General features: G+C 52.3%; 1 protein-coding gene across 3 annotated transcripts in view; it reads left to right on the plus strand.

Annotated features, from left to right (window-relative positions):
* Window positions 1–422: 422 nt before the first annotated feature.
* The window catches only part of IGSF9B (immunoglobulin superfamily member 9B), a 58,422-nt gene continuing 34,131 nt past the window's right edge, over window positions 423–24,713 (plus strand). For all 3 annotated transcript variants that reach the window (XM_060605276.3, XM_060605277.3, XM_060605278.3), the window contains exons 1-8: window positions 423–839; window positions 11,721–11,918; window positions 13,676–13,822; window positions 19,288–19,439; window positions 19,710–19,827; window positions 21,164–21,305; window positions 21,611–21,756; window positions 24,460–24,602. In XM_060605276.3, coding sequence (XP_060461259.2) covers window positions 776–839; window positions 11,721–11,918; window positions 13,676–13,822; window positions 19,288–19,439; window positions 19,710–19,827; window positions 21,164–21,305; window positions 21,611–21,756; window positions 24,460–24,602 — 1,110 coding nt within the window. In that variant the 5' untranslated portion in view covers window positions 423–775. The remainder of the gene's footprint in view (window positions 840–11,720; window positions 11,919–13,675; window positions 13,823–19,287; window positions 19,440–19,709; window positions 19,828–21,163; window positions 21,306–21,610; window positions 21,757–24,459; window positions 24,603–24,713) is intronic.

A 24,713-nucleotide genomic window follows, 5' to 3' on the forward strand; every position in this document is an offset into this window, starting at 1 on the left:
TGGAAAGGAGTGGCGCGGGGGCGGGGGGTATTGTGTGACCTCTTTGAAAAGATCTCCAAGTGAAGGACGTTCCCTAGCTTTCCCAGGCTGCCCTGCCCGTTCCTGGGTTTCCCCATCATTGAATCAGCATGGTCCTCTAGGGAACTGCTTTTTGCTGGTTGGAAACCGGATGTTGGGTTCCCTGGGTGGGCGGGGGCGACGTCCCTTCGGACATTTCTGGGGTAATTGAGATTCCCAGGGTCCCGTTAGCAAGCCCGAGAAGCTACCATTCCCTTCACCAGGAACTTGCCATGCAGTGTGAGCAGAGAACAGAACAGAGCAGAGACGCTACAACGCCTTCTCCCTGGCAATGCGCATGATTCTGCGGCTCTGAGCTCGCCACACTTCAACGCACCTTGAAATGGGCTCGCCTCTTTCGCGCCACGATGGACAGACTTTCGAGCCAATCGGCCCCCAGGCTTGCGAGCAGTGTCCAATGGGAGGGCGGCGGGGGCGGTCCCGGAGGCCCGGCCCTGGTAGGCTTCACCGTGGAGCTGGCTGCGCTCTGCCTGGGCTAGTAGTGCAGGTGCCGCTGCGCCGGGGGCCGGGGAGGCTGCGCGCCGAGCCGAGCGTAGCCGGGGAGGGATGGAGAGCGGGCCGGCGGGGCTGCAGGAGCACCGGCGTGGGGCGTAGGCGGGCGCGAGCGGGCGTGAGCAGGAGCTCGGGCGCGAGAAGTGTGCGGGCGCAGGAGCACTTTGCGATAGGATGAGGCTCTTGGCTGGCGCGCGGTAGTACTATGATTTGGTATGTGGCCACTTTGATAGCAAGTGTGATCAGCACCCGAGGTCTTGCGGCTCAAGGTGAGTTGAAGTGCAGCGCCCCTCCTCTGGCCCTCCCCGGCGTCAGCCCTTTCTTCTTCGTTTCGGGCTCCCCGTCCCCGCTGAGCGTTGCGCCTTTCCGCGGGCGAGGCTCTGGTTCGGGTGAGGAGCGCTCCGGAGCACTGCGGGGAAGCGCTGTGGGCCGCGGGCCGGAGGGGCCGGGTGGGAAGGGGCCCGAATCCAAGGGCTGCCTGGCACTCGGGAAAAGATCTTGGGATCCGGGTCGACTTTGTCCACCTTCGGCCTCAGGGTTTCATACCGGCGTGCCGAGCCAGGTGCTCTTTGCCGGAGCAGCCGCCTTCTCTAGCGCTGGGGAGTCGGCGGCTTTCCTAACTCTGGCTGCCGGGTAGTTTGTGGGTGTTTGGGTAGGCTGCAGCACGCACGAGCCCCGCGCAGCGCCACCGCTCCACAGACCAGCCTTGGGACTCTCGGCACCCACGGCTAGCTAGCTAAAGGGACTGGTTTTTCGACCCTGCGGGCGCCCCAACTCCAACTCGCATCCCTTCTGATCACACATCCTGGCAGCTAGGGGTTGGATTCCCCTTGCGGGGCTGGGGGCGCAGGCAGCCCCGAAAGAGAAGAGCAGGTTAAACGAGGGAGTCTCTTGGCCGGCTCAAAGGAGTGTCCGCTTTTGCCTAGCCCTGCCAGGCGCCCGCGCCTGTCTTAGCCTCACCTGGGCCCTGGCCAGGCAAAAGTTCCCTAAGAGCGGGCCCCAGGCGTGCGGACTCCACGTCGCCCTCACCGGCTGTGAGGCAGAGCTGGCTGGGTGTGAGGGTGGCGGGGTAGGGGTCCCCACTGCCTCATCTCGGAGCGGAGGGAGGTTTCTCTTTTTCTGGTTTCTCTGTCTGAGCTGGGGAAGAGACAAGAGGGAAGCCAGCGACTTGGTTGATGCGTGCGTGAGCGCGCGCGCTTTTGCTTTGGAGACGGGCAAAGCGACCTACAAGCCTCTGGGTGGCACCCCAGGCTCTCGGCCCTTGTATGGAAGTAGGAGCGGAGCCCGGAGGGTGCGAGGACTCTGAGCTCACCGTTTTCACCACGCAGACACGACCCAGCTGCGGGCAAGTTCACACAGCTGGGAGGAGAGGAGAGCGGGGAGAAAGCCCGTCGGTGGGTGGAAGTCAGCAGGGAGGACCCGGCAAAGAGAGAACCCGCTCCCAGCCGAGCTAGGGTAGAGGGGGTTCGCTGGAGGCGCCTTTTACAGACAGGGTCCTCTCTTGTCTGACGGTGTGTAGGGGGAGAAAGGAATGATTTGAGAAAGTTTCTAGAATGGAATGTCTTCCATGCTATTGGAGGAGGGGAGTGAGTCTGAAAACCGAACCAGAGGAAGGTGAAGGGAGGGTAATTTTATTAAATGGTACGTTGCCTTGGATGGTTTAAAAACTCCATTTGTCAGGTGGGAAAACTGAGGCCAGGGGAATTCAGAAGCTTATGAAATGGGGGTAGGTGTGAGATCGGTCGAGTTGTGTGTGAGAAATTGTTCTTAGCTTCAGCCTCCTCCTTTCCCCTGTTTCCTTGTAGTCTTCCAATGCCCTCCTCCTCCTCCCCTCCATTTTTTGGTACGTTCCTGCTATGGGACTGTCGCTGAAAGCACCAAAAGGAGCTGCTGGGATCTTTGAATAAAAAAGAGACACTGAAAGGAGGCTCTGAAATAGCTTCTAAACTGGAGAAGTCAGGGTGAGGGAAATGGACTTTGTGCAAGTTTAAGCACAGAATAAAGGCAAATGGCAGCAACACACAGAATGGCTAGACAGAAGGAAGGACTTCCAAACAACATTGAAGGTTATTGGGCATGAAGGTTATACCCTCTTTCTGGGTGTGGAGAGGTCCTTCTGTCTGGGATGGCTTGACATGCACCCTTGAGCCTGCCACCTCTGTTGGTCTTGGAGTCCTTTTAGCTTAAAAAGCCAATATATATGGTAGTTGAGGACCTAGGTATAGAGTCACATGATCTGGTTTCATATCTTGGCTCTGCCACTTGCTGGCCCTGTGACCTTGGATAAGTTGCTCAACCTTTTAAATGTCACTTGCCTCAATGGAAAAATTGGATTAACAGTATGAGCTTGCAGGGTTTTTTGGTGAACATTAGTGCTGTAAAGAAATGAATGACTACCTGTTATATAGTAATTGCTCAATAAATGTGAATATTATTATTATTACATTCAGTATCTCTGGAGTTCCAGGCCCCTTCTCAGTTTCTTTCCCTTGGACCATTCAGGGCATTGGGAGCTAGAAGTGTGTTGAGGGAAGTTCAGAAGACTGCCTCTGTAGGAATCAAGTACCCTTTCACAGGCTGACCTTGCCTGGGCAGAACCCCTTTCTCCTCTGAATCCCAGGGAGGTATGCAGAGGGTGTGCAGACCTCAGGACTACTTGGACATTCTTTGAAAGATCTGCAAAACTCAGAGTTTGTCAGTGGCCAGAGAGGCTTGTGGGAAGGATGCAGGGAGCCCAGGAGCCAAGCAGGTCCTAGCATCACAGACTCTGGGGGGAGGGGGAGGGGATCTGTGTGGCAGGGTTTTGGCTCATATGGGAAATACCAGTCACTGTTCAAAAGCTGGCTCTGTGTGACAGCTCAGCTCTTCTCTGACTGGCAGAGGTGACTTCTGGGGAGATTTCTGACAGGGAGGGACTTTCAGATGCCACCTTTAGGGTTTGGCCAAAGTAGGGGCTGCTTTAGCAGAGGGGTAAAAGGGAATGGGCCCCTAAGCCAGTGTCGGGTTGGGACAGTTAGGGATGGGCTTCCCATCTGACTTTGATCATGTGTGTCTGGGAGGTGATTGAGGTCAGTGGAGAGGTTGGGGAGGGTAGGGAGAAGATAGGCATCTGGAATCTGGAAGATGGCGATTGAAGCCTCAACATCCTAGGCTGAGGAAACTTGGGGCAGGACCTTGGGCCATGCCTAGATGACTCTGGACCTCCCATAGGGGAGAAGAAGTCTGGACCTTTATTCCCAAGGCTGCCTCCTCCTGTCAACCACAGATTCTGTGGTTGGACTATCCCTGACTACAGCGTCCCCAAATAAAGTGGGGTTCTGACTCAGATCCTGCTGGTAGAGTGCCTGGCCTTAACTCTCCCTTCTTCCCTTTGCTGATGAAGATGAGAGAGAGGAGATTTGGACCAGGAGGCTGCTAGCAAGACCCCATGGGCAGTCCATCAGCAAAGGACTCTGCTCAGCAAGTAGCCAAGTGGTGTGTGTGTGTGTGTGTGTGTGTGTGTGTGTATGTGTGCGCGCGCCTGTGTGTGTGCATCCCCCGCACACTTGCCAGAGACAGGGGTGTGTCTGGCAGCACACACCCTGGGAGAAGCTGAGGAAGGGATGTGTTGGAAAGGGCATGGCAAAGGGGCAGTGGGAAGAATCAGCTTTCAGCTCTTGACCTGAGGCCCAACACGTGCCAGACTTGGAGTAGGCAGGTCCCAGAGCTCAGTGGTTTCATGTTTGTGGCTCTGAGACAGAAAGCTGGGATCTGGTTACCCAAGGAGCAGAGGCTGTCTAGCTGGGGAGATGCTGAAACTCAGCATCTCTCTGCTCCTCCCTCTTTCCTGGCTCCTGGCACTGCTCTTCTGATGCCTGCGTTTTCTCTCCCTTCTGCCCGCCCCAGCCAGGGTGCGGCTCTCAGAGCCTGGCCTGCTGCTCTCTCTTCTCCCTTGGCCCTGTCTTTCTCAGGCCTGCTGGCTGCTTTCTTCTCTCTCCCAGCCTTCCTGTGTGCTGGCAGGGGGAGGGAAGTGAAGGCCAGGAGATATGTCCTATACGGGGCTAGGCCTGAGATTTAATGCACTTTTCTTCCCCTTGAAAGTATCCTCTTTTCCTAGACACATCCTGTGACCTTCTCAGGCTGGGGCCCAGGGTTTCAGGGGGGCAGTTTTCTTCTGTCTGCTCCCTAGCATTGGTTAAGCAGCTTGTGTGAAGAGTGGATCTGAATTATGAAAATAGCTGTAATTGGTGTGAGCTGTCTGGAGATGTGTGCACATGCCTCTATGTGTGTGCATGTTTGCATGTGTGTGTATGTATACATGCCTGTGCTTTTATGTGTGTGCATGTGTGTGCACACACCTGTGTGTGTGTGTGCACTTGAGTGTTTGCATGCACGTGTATAGAATGCAGGATGACAGGGGGACAGTTAAGCTCCAGGCACGAGGTGGGGAGTCACTCCCCTCCAAGTGCTATAGTTGGCAGCCAGACTGTACTCAGAGCAGATGCCTTACTTTCCTTATCCCCCTGCTCTGTACCTGAGTCTAGACAGCCCAGAAGTTTCCAAAGTTGGAGGCTTAGCCCAGGGACTGGATTGAAGGATGCCTGATGTCCCTGAGAGAAAGCCTAAATGGGGGACAAACCCAGACAGAGCTCCAGGGGACAAAAAATGGGCCTGTCTTACTACAGTGGGCTCTGGCATCAGTTGCCTGTTAACCCAGTGCACTCTAGATAGAGTAGAGAAGGGGCTGGGTCCCTGGGGATATGGGAGAGGGTGCTGGGACTGCAGAGGCAGCTTGTAGCCTGGCCCCCTCAGGGGCACTGCCCACGGGTGCCAGCGTGATCTGCCTGAGGCAGCTGACCTATTTTTCTTAGGAATCTTCCTGCTTTTCTGTTCTCTCTTGCGTGAATAAGCAGGAGACTGGTGAGCAGAGACAGGGCCTCTGTAAGGGTTTTGGAGAACAATTCCATGTGAGCCAAAGCTTTGAGGGAAGTGGCAACCAGCTTAACTGTCCTTCTGAGAAGAGAGGGGATTGGGATAGTCCCCTCTGCCTGTCATTGTATCTCCAGCCCCCCCTCCCCTCCACATTTCCCCTTACCTCCCTCCTGGTCACAGGCACCCACCAGGAAGGTCTGTGGCAGACAGCTTGCACACAGGCCTGCCTTCACAAATTGTATAAGGTGAGCCATTGTCCTCATTTTCTGGCTTCAGAGTAGGGAATGCTGATACCTTACTGTAAGTAAATATGGAGCTTCAATTTCCCCCTTTCTTTCTTATCTTGTCTTCCTTGAGGAGAGGAGGGTGGCCTAGTGGCAGGCAGAGCTCGTGGTGCCCTCACCTGGCTGGGCTGGCCTGTCTGTTTGCTCTGGAACACATGTGTGCACATGGCCACATGTGAGTGTGCAGGGTGCAGGCCTCCGCCCAGGTGGCAGGGGTGGGGTGTGGCTTTACCTTTCTGCTGAGGAGCCATTAAAGGAGCAGAGTGGAGGTTGAATTACTGACTGCTTCCTGTCAGTGGCTCATGGGAAAAAGGCTCTTGGAAATACAATCTAGCTGAGAGCAAATTAAGGTTGCTAATAGCATCACTGCCTCATGGGCTTCGAGGGGAGCCCAGCCAAGAGGGTTAGGAAGGAGTCACCTACAGGAGGAAGGAGGCCTGCAGTTCCTGCCCCTCCTTCCTCCATGCCTTGCTGTTTGGAAGATGGGAGGGTTTGCTGGCTAGGGCTGGTCTGGGCTCACCTGACCTCTGACTTCCCACCCTGAGAGATTTGATGCGGAGTGGGGGCCAGAAGGGCTGGGAGGACACTGATGGAGACCATGGAAGGTAGGGACATTTCTGAGAACCTGCTTAGGCTGGGTGCGGGGGCTCTTGATGGAGGCAGAATGATGGCCAGATGACTTCTAGCCCACCTGCCTTCTGGAAAGAACAAGGACATGGCCAGATGTTTTGGACACAGGCCTCTTGTCTATCTTATATTTGTAGAGTGTATTTTGCTTTGGGCAATAGGGATTCTGTTCTCTGCTTTCTTCATGCCATCCCTCTGGGTGTGTACCTCTGTGGGAGGCTCCTTGGGAGCCTGAGTCCCCGGCTTCCTGGAATCTCCTGGAGCCTTCTGGCTTGTTGGGGAGGAGTGATTGGGGGACTATTGGGGGCTGTGCCTTTTTTGGACTAGCAGGGATTATTTTTAGGCTGGCAGATGGAGGTGGCGGTGGCTGTCGCTGGTATTATTAGACAACAGGCCTGTGGTTTGGGAGTCTGGTGCCCAGAGGATGAGGGGGCTGGGGACAAAGAGGCGGGGCGGGGGGGGGGGGGAGGAGGGGGCGGAGGAGCAGGAGGAAGAAGGGGAGGAGGAGAAGGAAGAGAAGGAGGAGGCAGCAGCAGCGGCTCCAGTAAGGATTTGTACTCATGAATGAAGGAGGCTGGTCCTCACCCGGTGGTCTTCCCTTATGGTAGCCACTACCGGACGTAGCCAGAGGTGCTGAGTAGTGCTGAGCCCAGAGCCAGCCAGAGAGCACCAGCTGCGTTCTGAAATAGACCCACCTTGTCATCCTTTTCTGGTCTTGGGCTGCATGGGTCTGGCTGTTGGAACCTAAGCAGAATGTGTAGTGGAGAAGGTCTGCCCTCTGACTCAGGGAGGAAAGTGTCTGGGATGTCTGGGATGCAATGTGGGAGACGCTGTGGTACCTGGGCCTGTGGTTGGTCAGGATATTGTCAATGAGTGTGGGCAAAGAGGAGGAGGAGACACAGCAGCTGGAGCTTGACTCCCCTACTTGTACCTGAGTGACTTGGCTGAGCCAGGTAGCCTCCCAGTTTGCTCATTTGTGAAAATGAGCTGGTAGTATTTCTAATAGGTGGGCATTGTGAGCATTAAGTGAAATTTGTGTTACACGCCAGGCACAGAGCCTGGTATGTGGTAGGTATTTAGAGGAAGTTTGGTTGCTTGACAGCTGAAGCTCTCCCTGGCCTGGCTCCTAGAACTTCTTAGGCATTTAGTGTTTCTCATTCTCAGGTACCCTTCCTCCCCCAGCCCTGCTCTGGTGGAAGAGCCCCAGGCTGTAAGTGTGGGGCACAAGGGCTGTGCCAGAGCCTGGCTCCTCATGGTTCTATGTCCACAGGGGATCCAATGGCAACCTGGACTTGGCTGCCTGCTGGGCACCACCTGGCCTAGAGAGCAGGAGACCTGTACCCTATGGGCTTCCTGAAAGGTCAGCCAGACTGCAGGGGCTACCTCATCTTCCTTTGTTCTCCTGCTTTCTCTACCCTATCCTGGGAAAACAACTCCAAAGTGGGCTGGGCAGAGCCCCAAGATGCAGATTTGCTCGGCTTAGGGTATTGCTGTTTCCTGCCTTCTCTAAAACAGGTATGTGGAATCCAGGGCACCTCATGGGCTCCTACCACCCTCACTCCTGCAGATGCCAGTTTCCCCTCTGAGATTGTTGCCACACCTCTTTGGGCTGCTGTAGGCTTCTTTGGTGGGGAAGGGGCCTGGGGGTGTCTCTTCCTCTTGCAGCCCCTCCTCACTTCAGGTCACTTTCTATCCTTTCCTTCTCCTCCTCTTGCCCCCTGCCCACTGGCAGTTGCTCCAGTCAATCTGCTGGGGAGAAGCCCACTTGCTTCTTGAACGAATAGCCTCTGCTCTGTCTTCCTGATTCTGGGCTCCTATGAAGGCCTATGTCTTTGGGTCCTCTGTGCCCCAGAGTTCTCTTTCTTGCTGTGGGCTGGGCTCTTCCTGTGTCAGGTTTGCACTGTGTCTGTCTCTGTGTCTCTCTCCTTCCTGGTTTCTTGAGTCTCTTTCAAAGTCTTCAATTTGGGTTTGGTGTCCTAGGTGAGAGTTTCTCCTCCATCAAGCACCCCTTCCCTATTTACTGCCACCCTGTTTACTTTTGTTTCTTGCTTTGAGCTTTTCTAGAGAAAGTGTCTTATTAGACATGCTTTGGCTCAGGAAGGATCAGGCTTAGGAAGAAGTGCTTGTAGGTGATGGAGTGAGAGTGCTGTGTGTGTGTGTGTGTGTGTGTGTGTGTGTGTGTGTGTATGTGTGTTGAGGAGTTGAGGAAGGTGATAAATACTTCAGGGTTCAGAAAACCAAATGGGTTGAACCAAGTGCAGAGGCTGGGCCAGGAGCTCCCACGCCTCTGCTTTCTTCTTGGGAAACTCCATCTCTTTCTGCCTTGCTTATCATATTTGGGATGCTTATCTCACTGAGTCCTCTCTCCAGCTGCTTGTCCCTGGTTGAAAGGGTCCTTGTGCAGAGGTGAGGGATGGGGCTGACTGGCTTGGGGGTGGGCCTTGGGTTGGGTGCTCAGTCCTGAGCCCAGGGGCTGGCTGGGGGTGGAAGTGGAAACCTGGAGCCAGCCCCAGTGCTGGGGGAGGTGTGAATGAGGCTGCCTCATTGCCAGGAGGTGAGAATGAGGCAGCACTGAGCAGCAGGCACTGTGGGAACCCATTTTGGAGCCAACCTACCTCCTGGCATTGCTCTCCAGAGCCCTCAACCCCAGTAGCCATGGTGCTACAGAGCCGAGCTTCACTGCTAAAAGTGGGCAACCACCTGCTCAGCAGAGCTGGTCATTTCCTTTGCCTCTCTGCCTCTTGCCTTAGGCTCTAGGGGCCAAAGCCCTGGGAAGGGGTCCCCTTCTGTGGAGAGCCTCTGTCCTGCACACCAGGTAACTAGGCCCTGGAATACCTCCTTCCTCTTCTCCCAGGCTCCTGTATTTCCTCCTTTACCCTCCTGGAAAGTCTGTGCTATACACACACAGTCACAAACGTATACACACTCACACATGCAGCACCCCTCCCCCCGACTCATCCTTGTCCGTTTGCTAAGAGCTAGTCATCTGCACACAGGCATGTATCCACATATACATCCTTTTGCCAAGAGCAGCCTCATATACACATTCATATATGCACACACACATTGCTCCCCCTGTTCACACATGGTGCCCACTGTTTGCCCATTCTTTCTGGGTCCAGGATCAGCCTTTGTGCTCCTGGAGGCTAGGAGGCAGGCTCTGTCCTTATCCAGGTGCCTCTGGGGCTGTGGGGGAGGTGCCTGCTGCAGCTGGGCCTTCTTGGAGCTTTCCCTGAGGGGTTGGAATTCAAACCTAGCCTGAAGCAAGGTTGGGGGTGGGGGTATTGGGAAACCTGCTGGGGCCTCTGGCAGGTGAGTGCAACACTCCGCTCTGCTCCAAAAATACTCTGTGATCTTAGCTCTTTCTCTAGAAAACAGTGATGTCACCAGTAGCCAATCAGCTTCTAGAAGGGCTTGCCTCCTCCTCCTTCCGCAACTTAGGGAGGAGAGAGAGGGAGAGGGGGATGGGGAGGGAGAGAAGGAGAGACACAGATGAACAGCCAACATGCAGACCGACACAGAAAGACGCAAACACAGAAACATAAGCACATAGAGGTATCTCCACACAGAAAAGCAGGCAGAATCCCTTCTTAGTGCATAGGTGAAAAGAAATCCACATATTTCCCCCAATACACACACACACAGACAAACCAAGAAAGACAAGTAGAAGCATCCACATAGAGGGAGAGCTAAAGAGGAAGAGACAGAGACAGAGAGACTTGAAGATTTGAGATGGAACAGCACAGAGACACATGAAGAAGGAGTAGGAGAGAGACTTCTGTCTCAGAACCAGAAGACAGAATCAGAGAGACAGACACATAGAAAGAGCCAAAGACACAGAGACATGAAGCAAAGAGAGAGATGAGAGAAGGAGACAGGCAGTAGCACACAGGGGTCAGAGATGCAGTAAGAGTCAGATACAGAAGCACCATGACAGATAGGCAGACAGACAGACAAACAGACACGCTGTTCTTCTGGGCATCCTTTCTGTGTTGGGAGGGTCCATCAGCTCTTGGCTTTGCACTGCTAGTAGAGCAGCTGCTGTCCTTGGTGCTGCCTGGAGCGGCCCAGCAGGGACTGGGAGGGGAGGTGAGTTTGGATGGGGAGAGCCGGGGAGGTCTCCTCTGTAATTGTGTTGGGTAGTGTGAGGGAAGCCAGGAAGAAGAGGCCTCTCCAGGCTGTCCCTTTCACTGGGAAGCAAGCTGGACAAGGTGACTTTGTGGGCACGGAGGCTTCATGCGGGAGGGAGCAGTTTCAGGCTGGAGGTGGGGGTGGCATGCCTCCTGTAGGGGCTCATGAACAGGCTGACCAGTGAGAGAAGCAGTGCCTGAGTTAGCCTGTCCTCTGTGTCCTCCAGCTTGTGGGTGGGGATGGGTCTCTCTCCACTTTGCCCTTCTGCTGCCAAGAGGATAGGTGCACCCTATCCAGCCATATGTTTTATCACCTACTAAAGGTGGGGTGATTTCTCCATAGCTGGCTGAATTTAGCAGCCCCAGGATCCCTGCTCTGCCCCCAGCATACTGCTATCCTAATGGTGATGTCTTGGGCTTGGAATTTGGAGGGCTGGAGGACCCTTCTGTTCCCCTCTTTGTAGCAGGTGCGGTGGGGCGTGGGAGGGAGGAGCCTGGAGAGGCTAGTCAGGCCTGTGGGGTTTTCCCTCTGGTGTTGCCATGAGCAGCCTCTGCTCAGCTTGTTAGGGATTCCCCTGCTCCTGTATGGAGTACTCTTGTTTTGTGCTGTGAACATCAGGCTGAGCTGGGGGTGGGGCGTAGGAGGAGGCTGGCTCTGCAGCTCCTACCAGGCTCTGGTGGGAAGCATCCTGCACAGGAAGAGATTCCATGTTTACCCTCCGCTACAGCAGGCTTCTGTAACCCAGGCTGCAGGTCTCCACAGAGAGGCTGAGGCCCCTTTACTTTCTCAGTAGCCAGACTCCTTAGGACTGTTGGGAGTTCAAAGGAGGAGGATATGGTCATGGATCTGCTCTTTGGGATTGGGGAGGGAAGGTTTGGCATGCAGGACTGGAAAGAACTGCTTCTCTCTCCTCTTCTCCCCTTCCTACCTATCTCAGGTTCATGGATAGCTGGGGCCCCCAGAGCTGTGGGAGGTATGAGCAGAGAGGGGATTAAGGGGGTTAAAAATGTATTGGGGACCTTCTGGGAAGTGACTGGACTACTTTTCAGGAGGAGGGCTGGGGTGGGCCGCTGGTCTTGGGGAGGAAGTGGGAATGCAGAGGTCCCTAGACATGGGCAAGGGGCTGCCTCTTGGGCGGCTGGGGCAGGATCTCCTTGTCATTTCCCTTTGTGCATCCCAACTCTGCTGACCCATTAGCTGCCCACGGCCTTCGAGAGGAGCCTGAGTTTGTTACTGCGAGAGCCGGTGAGGGCGTGGTCCTGCGATGCGACGTGATTCACCCAGTGACGGGACAGCCCCCGCCCTATGTCGTGGAGTGGTTCAAGTTTGGGGTGCCCATCCCTATCTTCATCAAGTTTGGCTACTATCCCCCTCATGTGGACCCTGAGTATGCAGGTAAGTTCTGGGCTGCAGGGGGCTGCTTGTTTCCTCTCCTGGTTTTTGCTCTCAGTGGTTATGGTCATGGCACTCTTCCTCCTGCCTTTCTATTGCTTCTTATCTTTCTGACTGGTCTGTTATCTTTTCTCCATAGTCTCTGCCTCTTTCCTCCCATCGTTTGCACTTTGGTAGGTTTTAATTAAGTGGTGGGGAGGAGAGGGAAGAGGAGGTGGTGCAGACACAAAGCATCACTGCACAGCTATGGATGTGTAGGGGCAGAGGCAGGAGTAAGGACAGGGAAGCCTAGAGAGCCCACCATGCAGGGGAGGAGAGCTTGGCAGAAGGGGAGCTCTGTGCAGAAAGAAGCTGAGTCAGAGCCCTGCTGCCCTTGGCCACGTGTGCTGGTGGCACTGTAGACTTTGTTCTGTCTGCCTTTGCCCACTCCCTCCCTCTAGCTCTGAAGTTGGGGCCTCATCCCATCCGTGAGCAGTGGAAGTAAATGTCTGAGGCTGGTCCGGGCAGTGCTGTGGCTGTGGCTTGCACCTGCTGTCTGCTTCCTCTGCTGCTCCAGCCTCTCTCCTCCTGGTCCCCTTGGTGTCTTGCTCTGTGGTTCCACCTGCCAGAAGGGGCCTCACTGTGAGTCACTGCCAGTGCCTGTCTGCCAGCCTGCCAGGGAGGAGAGCATGGGACATGCATGCGTGTAGGAGTGTGTGCATGCACTTGTGCATATGTGTGCTGGAATTTTAATGGAAGACAGGAAGCTGGCAGGACTTTGAGGTCAGACTTCTGAGGTCTGATTTGCATCTCTCAGAAAGCTTCCATTTATCTCTCTCTCTCACTCTGTTTTTGGCCATTTGATGCTCTGGTTTTTAGGCAGATTGCCAGTGTTGAGACAGGATGAAAACTGAGAAGGTGGTGACATGGCATTGAGGGCTGGGCTGAGGTGGTGGGTGAGGGGAAGGTGGACCCTGAGGGCTGCTTTGTATCCTCATTTTAGACTCCCATTCTGCTTGCTCCTGCCTCAATTCTTACCATCTCATCACCATGAGTGAGACAAAGATGGCCTCCTAATGGGGAGGAGGATGGAGTTAAGGAGGGTAGCTGGGGGGCCTTTGCTCTGCTTGCCAGCCCTGTCCTCATTCTTGGGCTTATGGGCTCTGGCGTCTTAGCTCTTGGGGACACTGGGTTCTGGCTAGATGTGCAGTGCCTCAGGCATGGGCAGCAGCACCTGGAGGGGACCTCTCCACCCTGGTCCCTGGCCTGCCTTTCCTCTGCTTTACCATAGGGAAGACAGGCAGAGAGATGCTGGTGGTGGGGACCCAGGTGGGAGAAGGATGTCACTCAGCCTGAATTGAGGTTTAGGGCCTGCTCTAGAGTCCCATACCTCACCTTCTTCTATTTGCACCTTTGCTTCCCTCCCTCGCTCCCTCCCACTCTCTTTCTTCAGCTCTGCATCCCCCATGCCTTTCCTTTATCCCAAGAGATCTCCAAAAGAATAGGAGTATTCTGAGGGACTGAGGTTCTTCCCAGGGCCAAACCCAGAGTTACAGTTGCAGTGGGGCTGGGCCAGCCAAGACTGGGAGAGTGGCTCCACGGCAAGGCTGCGTGCCTTTTCCTTTCAGCCTACTGCCTGGGATTGGTGCGAGGTGTTATTTTGGGGTCCTATCATGGGAAATGGCTTGAAGGTTACAATGGGTCCTCTGCCTTTGGCAGGTGTCACACTGCTAGCCTCACCCTGATGGCCTCCTGGGCTTTTGTCCACTTTCTTCCTGCAGGCCGGGCAAGTCTTCATGATAAAGCATCCCTGCGACTGGAGCAGGTTCGCTCTGAGGACCAGGGCTGGTACGAGTGCAAAGTGCTCATGCTGGACCAACAATATGACACCTTTCACAATGGTAGCTGGGTCCACCTTACCATCAATGGTGTGTATGGGCTTATTCCTGGGGCTGGGCGGGTGGGAGATGACCCAGAAGACTGCTCTCTGAGGACCTGCTTTAGGCGAAGCCACTATTCCTGCCCCAAATCTCTGCCACAAAGAGGAGCCTCATCAGGGCCGGGCCCCATTGCATTAGTAGCTCTCACCTCCTACGCCCCTTCAGTTGTCTTCCTAGAGCCTTGGGTTAACAGAGGTGCATAGGAGGAGCAGCTCCCTGAGCACGAAGTGGGGTTTGCTGTGGGTGGTGGAGTCAGAGTTCCTCAGAGGGAGGTAGGTAGCTGGTTCTTGGAACCAGGAGGTTTAAGGCTTTGTCGAAGCCCAGTTTATACCCTCTGGCACCATTTCCCAGCCTTGGGAAGACCCTGCTAGTCCAAATAATGGCTTCTTGCTCTAGTGGGATTTCTGGAGCCCCACCATAACCATTTTCCTTTTTAGGTTAATATCTTGGTTCCTTGTTAAATATGTTCATTTGAGTGATATGTAATGAGTGTCTGTTGTGTGCCTAGCCTTGCACTAGGGGAAGAGAAATGATGGTGAGCCAACCCAGACATGGTCCCTTCTTGTGCTGGGTTTACTGTCTAAGAAAATGTAAGAATCCTGTGAAGAGTAACCGTTTTAATGGCTATCAGTTATTATAGTTCAGTTAAGTTAACTGCTATGTGTTGATGCTTTTCAAGTGTTTGGGAAAAGGCAACAAAGCCCTTTGCAGAGGCCCAAGTGACTTAGTTGAGTTCCCAGTGCTGGTGCAGGCTGGGGGCCTGATTCTAAGGCTGTGACCACACCAGGGGTTGGGCCCTCTGCGTGCATTCCACAAGAGAGTCTCTCTTATGTCCCTGGGAGTCCTTACTTGGGAAGAGATACTCTAGAGGAGCCAGGAGAAGCTGGAACTGTGGAGAAAAATCTGGAGAAGTGGCATATATGCTTTGGATGTGCCACACAGAGCTTGGGTCCTTGTGGTTTTGATATCTGTGACTATAGATGCTGTGGTTGGGAGAGAGAAATTGATGTTGTTCCTGGCTTGGAAGTTTCTCATAGTATTGATCTGCTCTGAAGGATGGCTCTCTCTGCCCTACCTTGTGGGGTTGGGTCATTCCTCCCAAGGGGGCCAGACCATGTTCCTTGGCTTGAGAACCTCTCCAGGGTCCTGAAAGAACAGAGTATTTTAGCCAGGGCACTGTTATCTGAGAAGAGCAGAGTTAACGATGGTGGTCCTAGAACAGTGTTGGTCTAGGCTGCCCAACCCATTAGATATAGTTGGCTCCCCTCAGTCAGTCCAAAGAGACTGATTGGAGGCTTACTTTAAGTCTTGGGTGGGCTGTCCCCACCACATAGCAAGCTTTTGAGTCACCTCCTTTTGATGCCAGCTGTTGTGTGTGCCGAGAATGAAAACTCATCTTAATATTAGCCCAAGCAAAACATAATTAGGAAGGTAAATCTGCTGCTAAAAGCTTCGCTGATTGAACACCGAGCCAAGAGTCCCCACGTTGCTTTCTTTCTCTCTTATGCCCTTTCTAAACTGGGCTGTAATCTCCAAGAACCACCTTGTTTTCCCTTCATGTCCTCCTGGCAGCGCCCACTTCAGTGACCTGAGACATCAGGTGTTCAGTAGGCACTCACGTGACAGGAAGGTAGAATTTAGTTGGAGATTGTGTGTTGTATTACATCTCTATATTAGTTTGCACGAGTGGGAATTGGTTCTGTGAGAATTCACAATGACTTAGAGTGGAATAAGCATGGGAGAAGGCCTTGAAAAGGTTTGGTTTATTTCATGCATTCAGTAGCTGTAAGATCCCAGGCAACTCTCTGGGCATCAACTCCCTCAGTTACCAAAACCAATGCCTGTTTGCAGAGCTGTTGTGAAGATCAGATGAAATGCTGTGTAAGAAAGTGTCCTGCACAGTGTCTGTGACATTAATTACATGTGGGTCAGATGCTGGCCATTCTCTTTCTCAAGAGAGAAAAAAGATGAAATCAAATGAAATAGTAGTGGCAGGGAGGTGGTATACAGGAAGGTCCTCAGACTGGAAGATGCAGAGGACTGTAGTAGTTTGAAAGTTCTTGTAAACTCACCAATAATTATCCATTCATAACACATCTTGAGTCTTGGCTTTTAGTATTTACATGAGTAACCTGTATATCCTGGGCCTGGAGATCAGGCTGGAGTGCTTTTTGTAGATTTTGTAAATAAAGGGAAGTAACACACACACACACACACACACACACACACACACACACACACATCTTGGATATTTGCTCTGTGGCAGGCTCTGGGGACACAGCAATGGGCCCAATCCAGACTCAGCTTTAAGGAAACTTCCAGAGGCAGTAAGTCCAGAGAAAATTGCAATATGGGCTTTGGGAGAACAAAGGAGGGAGAACTTCTTTGAGGGAAGGACTCCTGTGCAGAGACCCAACTAGGGAGGAGGAGTTAGCCGGGTGCAGGGGTATTCCATGCAGAGGGAAAAGCATGCCCAGATACCCAGATGGAGAGTCAGTGCATTCATAGAGGTTGTTTATAGAAAGTGTTGGCCAGAAAAGCTAAGAATGTTCCCTCATCTGCTCCAGGGTTTAAACTGGGGCTTTGCCCTTACCAAGGAGCCTGCCTCCCAAGTGGATAGATTAGAGCAGACACATGTGAAGGTGAGAGAGCTGTCTCCCTTTATTCCCTCCTGCTTTCACCCCCAGTTCTGAGGTTCCTTCCAGCATAAATATTTCCATTATGGAAGGAAAGAGTCTGGAGTGCCAGCATTCCATTGCTTCCAAACTAGAATGTTTAGTGTCAGGCATTTTCTGACAGAGATCACCTTTGGAAAATGAAAGGCCAGTGAAAAATTAGAATTACAAATGGTCTCAATCTCCTTCTGTGTTTTCTTAAAGACCAGTTGGGTGGAAACAGACCCAATTATTCCTTTATCACATAAAATACCCAAAAAGCCCAAGCCAAGTCTTGCTTTACATTGGTGAATTACTTGGAGGAGAGGCCAGTCTATTTCTAACCTGCACTATTAATTATAGAGCACTTGTAAAAAAGAATTAAGCCTAGAAATGCAGCTGGCAAGCTAACACCTAATTCTGTAAATAATTGAGAGTCAAACCATTGTTTTCCTGAAAACTCGAGATTGTTCAAAGCACTTTCCTGATTAGCACCTAAATAATAAAGTAATTATGTAATTAGTAATTAATTTGTCACTTCAGGACATAATTTAATTTATTATCTTTTCTTTTAAGCTTGACACCAGAGGTAATGAGGCTGTGGCTATATTTCCAGGGACAGGCCTGGCAAGAGGGGCTCTGTTGGAGATGAGCACACATTCCAGAGCAGCACGAGAGGCCTGGAAGCTAGAATTCCAGAATCCCTTTATAAGGATTTGGGATGGTTTTTGCCATCATTTTTATTATATTAGATGCTGGATGAGTATTGATGTGCTTGAAGGTGTCCATTGTGTGTGTTTTGTGTGTGATGAACTATGCTTCTTAATTCACTCAGTATTCACTCTCCAAGTGCCCTCTGTGTGCCCACACTGAGTTAAGGGCTTTGGAAATGATGGAAGAAAGTGGTGTTGCCATGGTCTTGTTACTAGGAAGTTTTATGTGTTTGAATTTGTGTTGGTCTGTAGGTGTGTGTATTTATGTACATTTAATTCATTCATCCATTCAGCAGACATTTGTTGAGTGCTCTGTTACAAGCTAGGAACTGTGCTAAAAGCCAGGCATGCAGTGTGATTTACTGAAAAGATCTTTGTTCTCAGGGAGAGTCAGTGATCAGTACTTTAAAGAAAATAAAATAGTCTAAGGGGGTAGAGAATGTTAGAAGTGCTATCTTAGATGGGCTGACCACTTAAGGCAGAGATAGCATTTTAGCGAAGATTTGCATGAACCAAAGGAGTGAGGTCTGGGTACAGAGAGGGCAGCAAATGCAAAGGCCCTGAGGTTGGACATTCTTAGCACATTTGAGAAAGACAAAGATGGCCAGGTTGGCTAGAGCACAGTGAAGGGGTATATGGTAGCAGACGAGGTTGGCAGAGCAGGGGGCAGACAGTACCAAACCTCAAAGCACTCTGACTGGTTTTCGGGGCAACGCTGTCTGGAGAGGTGACACCTATCTCAAAGCTTCTCTCTCTCTTTTTAAAATGTTTATTTTAGTTTTGAGAGAGAGTGTGAGCCAGGGAGGAGCAGGGAGAGAGGGGGACAGAGGATCTGAAGCAGACTCCAGGCTGACAGCAGTGAGCCCAACGTAGGGCTTGAACTCACAAACTGTGAGATCATGACCTGAGCTGAAGTTGGACACTCAACTGTGTGAGCCACCCAGGCGCCCCTCAAAGCTTCTCACTGATGCCTCAGATGTTTCTGGGGAGATGACAATGATGATAGTCATGGCAAAATAACCAACATTTCACACGTATCTACATTCACAAGATCCCTTTCACAAACCGTATCTCACTTATTCCTCACCTCAATACTGGAGGGGGCCAGATTTGGGTAAAGCCCAGAGAGGCTGAGTAACTTGTCCAGGGTTACCCAACTAGTGGCAGGCTGCACTGTAACTTGGTCTTGACCTTTGGGTACCTTGAGATGAGCTAAAAATGTCCTGCCTCAGCCAGGCATTGTGAACCCTAGGACTCAAGGTTAAAAGTGGGGCCCCTTCTTGTCACTTCAAAAGCAATGAAAGTCCAAGAGGTTAAGATTGATCTGATTGCCTCTACAAGCAGCTAAGACTGATGAGACTGAGTCTCTGAACAGTTGATTATCCAAACAGGATGGATATTGGTCAAAACTACAACAATGCAGGTGGTAGTGTGGGGATAACCTGGCATAATCAGAAGAAAATTAAAAAAGGAGTAATCTGCAGAGTGGGCTGTCTTTCTGTCTGGATGCCAGAAAAGGAAGAAGGTGGAAAATTTTCTCTGCCTAATCTGGAAGAGTGAGATTCCTTGTCACCATGGCCTGTGGTCTGTAGTAGGCCTAGATGGAGCTCAGGTGGGAGACATCCTGGAAATATGGGGCCTGACTGGGCTGGGGTTAAGGAAGTTGGAGTATCAGGGATGATCTTTAGGTGAAAGACTGGAGTGGGGGGTGATGGAACAGTCTGGAGCTAGTAGCAAGTGTGTGCTCTGCAAGTCATGGGAGCTGTGCTGTTTATCGCTTTGTCCTTAGTGCTGAGCATGGTGGCCTCCTTGTAGGTGCTCAGCAAATATTTGTTTATTGGGAATTAGCCAAGAACAATGGGAGAATATTAGAATTTGCACCCAGCCAGACTGACTTTGAAATTCAGGTCTCCTCTTCTCCTGTAAAACTCAGGCACAGAGGATTTTACTTGTGTCCCCCTTCCTTCCTTTATCCTAGCACCTCGCGGAAGGTTAAGTATGAACACAATGGCCATGGTGCCTAGCGTGGGTGGGCACTGCATGCAGGGCGGTAGCCTGGCTAATCCCACCCTGCATCTCTCTGCAGCTCCTCCCACCTTTACGGAAACACCCCCCCAGTACATCGAGGCCAAGGAGGGTGGCAGTGTTACCATGACCTGCACAGCTTTTGGGAACCCCAAGCCCATTGTCACATGGCTGAAGGAGGGGACACTCCTAGGTGCTAGTGGGAAATACCAGGTAAGTGTGGTTCTCCATTGGGGCTGCTGCACTTCTCCTTGCTTGCCCTTCCTTTGCCTCCTCCCTCTCCACGGTGGTCCCCTGCTTCATGTGACCAGTAACATTGCACAGCAGGCAGCCTTGTTGGTGTCTGTGGTTGAAGGGAGATGAACGGAGTGCCTGGCTCCATATCCCCCTAGTGCATGAGCCCTGAGGCTATCTCTGCCTGAGGAGATAGCCCCTGGTGGGGCCCCAGTGTGGGTGCTGAGCTCCATCTCTCTTTGGCCCCAGGTGAGTGATGGCAGCCTGACAGTGACATCGGTCAGTAGGGAGGACAGAGGTGCCTACACCTGTCGCGCATACAGTATCCAGGGGGAGGCTGTTCATACCACCCACCTGCTTGTCCAAGGTAAGAGAGATTTCTCTGGCTTCTTCATGCCTCAGACCTTTTACAGGGACTTCCATCCCATCTGAGCTGCAGAGGGGTTTGCCCAGGGCACGACTGGCACAGCTGAGGTAGGTGGAGAGATGGGCAGCTCATGAGGAGTGGGGTTGGGCTCCCCCTGAGCATTGTGTAGTTCATAGCCCGAGTGCCCATGGTGGCCTGTTGTGGCCATCACACGGGATGACAGGAGGCACCATGTTGATGGTTACTCTGTCTGAGTAGTGTCCTGCTGTACCTCCATCTTCCCCAGGGGAGAAGACCTCCCTTAGGTTTCCACCCTGTTAGTGACGGCTTCAATAAATAAAGATAGGAATTCAATCCAAGCCTCAGACATTTAAAATAACACTGAGGGCATTTGGCAAAGCTGGGGTCTGCATGGTCAGCACTGGGAAATGCCAGTCTTCCCTGCCTGGGGCCCCAGTATGCCCCAGAAGGACTAGCGTCAGGATGGCAGAATCTCTTTGTACTGAGCCCATCCACCCTCTTTGCCTCCCACCTGCTGCCTGCTGAAGGAGCGGGTGAGAGCTAGTGGTGGCTGTCTGGGCTGCCAGGCCTGCTGAGATACATGTTCTTTCTGCCTCCTTCTGACTTGGAGTGTTGAGTGGCAGCATGGACCAGAGGTCCCTTTGTAGATTGGAGAAGAGTTGCCCACTCTCAGGAGAGAGCCAAGTGGCAGCTGTGGCCTATCTGGAAAGCTAGCACCAGGGAGTTCTGGGATTTCACTCTCTGTTTACTCTGCTATCCCCCTGCCTCCTCTCCCCAAATCTGCCCTCTTGACCTCTGGCTGATAAGCAGCACAAGCCTTTTAACTCCTTTAGAAGCAAGATTATTCCTTGCTCTGGATTGAAAAGAGTGGCCTTTGTCCCTCATACATGTCCCCTGCTCAGGTTCTGCTGGAGAGAAGGATGAGCAGGAAGGGGTATGTATGTCTATGTGTCTAGGGGTGAGATGGCTGGTTTGGGGAGCTTGTGCATGGAGGCAGGGTGCAGGTATACACCAACAAGAGTGTCCTGCAGCTGGTTCAGGGGGCTGGGGCTCACTGTGGTCACACCCCAGGACTTTTTGCATCTCTGGGACCTGTAAGGAGAGTAAGAACGTGAGTGCTAGCAGTAGCTGGAAGCATCTCTGTGGCGACTGCCCAGGGTTGTGCTGTTGCCTCTTGAACCAGTGCTACCCTCCAGCTCCCTCCTGGAGTTTAGGCACTGCTTGCTGAGACCTCTCAGAGCTTCCTGGGAGGTCCCAGCACTGCTGTGCTCCCCTCTCATACCAGTTAAGGTTATGTTTATTTCCTATTCCCTAGGGCCTCCCTTCATCGTTTCCCCTCCTGAGAACATCACTGTCAACATATCCCAGGATGCTCTGCTCACCTGCCGGGCAGAGGCGTATCCCGGCAACCTTACCTACACCTGGTATTGGCAGGACGAGAACGTCTACTTCCAGAAGTGAGCATGCTGCCCTGCCCTCTCAGTGGGGTCCCCAGACACCAGGCCTCCCAGGGGCAAGGCCTCTAAGCAGGGGCTGCTGCAGGCTGCTCTTGGGCTCTAGGAGCTTGCAGAGGGGAGGTCTAATCTGTCCCTCATGCAAGGCCAGTGTCTGCACAGAGTGGCCTTGAGATGGGCCAGGAATATGAGGAGGCTCTGGCTCTCCTTGCCTCGTTCACAGAGAGGGGACTCCTCGCTGCCTTGCTCCACTGTCTCATGGAAGACCCTCTTCCCCCACCCCTCCTTGTCTCTTTGTGTGTTTGTAGTGACCTGAAGTTGAGAGTGCGGATCCTGATCGATGGGACCCTGATCATCTTCCGGGTGAAACCTGAGGATGCAGGGAAATACACCTGTGTTCCTAGCAACAGCCTGGGGCGCTCCCCTTCTGCCTCAGCATACTTAACTGTGCAGTGTGAGTAGGGATAGGGAGAGCAACACGTGGTGGGGGTTCCGGAAGATCCAAGCCACATTAGCCAGACTGGAGGCTGGAGGATAGTAAGAGACTGAGTGTCATTTGAGGGAATGTGGGCAGAGGAATGACAGGAAGCAGGGATAGCCCAACATGAGGCCAAGACTTGGGCTGGTCAATTGAGGTGAAACAGTGCTTGCTGGGTGTCCTCTATGGGCCAGGCATCACTACAAGTGTTAACTGATTCATTCCATCAGTCAACAAGCTTAGGTTGGATTCAAGGATTGGTAGACCTTTTGAGCAGTTGTCTTTGTATTGAATGCTAGCCAACTCCTCTCTCTGGATGTTGAATGAGATGGTCTCTGGTCCTTTTTTTTCTCAGGTATATGAGGGAGTGTAGGTGAAGCTGAAGTAGAGTTAGATTTCCTGCCAGCTCTATGCCTTCCCCCACTGTGGACAGCTGTTTGGAGTGAAGGGGACAGAACCCTCTTCTGGGGTGACTTGATCTAGTTCTGCCAGCATCTGGCTCCCTCTTGGCTTTCTTCTAGCTCTTCTCTAGGGTGGTCAGAGATCCAAATGGATGAGCTGCTCCTCATGCCAGAACAATTGAGGGCTTTTGTGCAAGTGCAATAATTCAGTTTGCTAATCTTGAATCCGGCAGTGTAGTCGATGCTTTCCCACCCCCTGGCAAGCTGATCATTGTGAGAAAGAGACAGAAGGATGAGTAATGAGGATTAATTTCTTTCTTTTGATTTGTGGATGGCCCTGTCACTCAGACAACAAAGGCCCTGCCTGGTTACCGTAGGTGACAGGCTTTTCATCACTTGAGGGCTAGTGTGGGAAGACTGCTCACCCGCAAGGGCATGCCGTGGCTGGGTGAGAAGTTCAATAGCCTAGAGATGCCCTGGTCAGCATGTGAGCTGAGAACAAGCAGAAGGACAGTTGATGACCCCAGGAAGTGGGGCTGGTCTCCAAAGCCACTCCACACAGCTGGGTGTTTGCACTTGTCTACTGCTGAGTGGGCGCTGTGGTGGTGGAGCCAAGCTGGACCTTTGAGCCCTGTCCAGCTTCTCACCTCACATGCTTATTGTTTCCTTCTCCATGCAGTGATTTTGCTTGTGGGGACAAAGGCATCATTTTTCCACTTCCATTGTCATCAACTTAAAAAGGGCTTTTAGCATGCTGTATGATGAGTCTAAGTTTTTAAGGGCTATGAGGCCCTAGGAAAGCTATGTGGTGTGACCCAGGACATCAAGCACGTCCCACCCTGACCTGCAGTAGGAAAAAGGAAGTCAAGAAGCTATTTAAACATGACTTACCATGTGCCCCAAGCTGTGCTAGATGTGGAGGAGCTAAGGGCAGGGAAGAGTCCACTTGGAGTAGCATCTTGTCTAGCTATGTCACTTGGGCTAGAAGGTGGAGGGGGCAGAGAGAGAACCAGCAGGGGTAGTCTTCAGAAGGATGAGGAATGTAACCAAAAGTAAGGCCCCCATCCATGAAGCCATGGGCCATTCTGTGCTGAGAGGGGTGTGCGGTTTCTGCGTCTTTCCCTAGTGCCATTACCCACTGCAGCTTGTCCCTTTTTACCTCCTTTTTGCCTTCAGAGGGAATCCGGGGGGTGAGATTTTCAGGTGGGTGAGACAAGGATCTTTATTTCTGCTAAAAAGCAGCGTTCAGAGTATTTCCCATTCATAAACCCTTTGAAAATCTTGGAGGCAAAAAAAAAAAAAAAAAAAAAAAAAAAAAACTCTACATACAAAAGAAGGAAGCTATGTCTAAATATATAACTCGGCCTGATATTTATGTAATGCTGTTCTCTGAAGAGCTCCAAATGCTTAAAACATACCAGCTCATTCATCCTCACTGCCTCACTGGAAGTTCTGGATCTTTCTCCTGGTCACCCTCAGGGGAAATTGGGGAGAATGGAAAGGTGATGAGTCACCCACATCACAGGATGTGCTCCTTTTGCTGCTCTCCTGGGAAACTTTCATCCATTCTGTGGCCAAAGCTGATTCCATATTCCAGCTGCACAGAGGGGAAACTGAGGCCAAGAGGGGCTGGACAGCTAGCAGAATGGAGAGGAGAGGAAAGAACCACTGGTGGTCATGTCTCTGAACACAGAATGTAGAACTGACGTTCCACTTTTGGTTTAGGATGTGGAGCGAGAGAGAGCTGCTTGGTGTCCAAGAGACACTTGGGATGAGGAATGGTCGGTGGAGGATAGGGTCAAATGTTGACTTTGAGTTTGGAGTCTAGGGGCTGGGGAACTGGACATCCAGGGTCCTTAGTCTGCAGTTCAGTCCATGTGTAGGAGCATTTGAGGGGTGTTAGGGATTTAGGCAGGTGAAAACATGCCTTTGGGTGCCTCCAGACATTTGAAACAGAAGTTCTTAAGAATACAGTAGGCTGGGCAGATGAAAAGCCGCCAGCAGCCCACACTGCACTGGGGCAGCCTGATGTGGCCTCCGGGCTTTGTCCGTCTTGTTCCTCATGGTGGTCCAGGTACCTGGCACTGTTGTGAGCACTGAGGACATAGGCAGTGTTTACTGAATGGGTGGATGGGTATGAATGGCAGTTCCTTGGAGTAGGAGTGTCTGTATGAGACCCCGGGGGTTTATGTGGTGGCTTGGCCCCCTGCTCAGATCTCTCACTCCTTGACTGCCCTCCTGCCTTTCTTCTCTCCCACCCCATGCTACCCCTCTACAGATCCAGCCCGTGTCCTCAACATGCCCCCTGTCATCTACGTGCCCGTGGGAATTCACGGCTATATCCGATGCCCTGTGGATGCAGAGCCACCAGCCACCGTGGTCAAGTGGAACAAAGATGGCCGCCCCCTGCAGGTTGAGAAGGTGCTGAAAAGATGCATGTGCGGTCACAGTGAGACTCTCCTGATGCTGAGCTGCTGCCTCTGAGGGTCTGGTTCCCTGTAGGATTCCTCTAGTCCTACCAAAAAACTCTGA

This window comes from Panthera onca, chromosome D1 (assembly GCF_046562875.1).
Source record: "Panthera onca isolate mPanOnc1 chromosome D1, mPanOnc1 haplotype 2, whole genome shotgun sequence".
In the NCBI taxonomy this organism is placed as follows: domain Eukaryota; kingdom Metazoa; phylum Chordata; class Mammalia; order Carnivora; family Felidae; genus Panthera; species Panthera onca.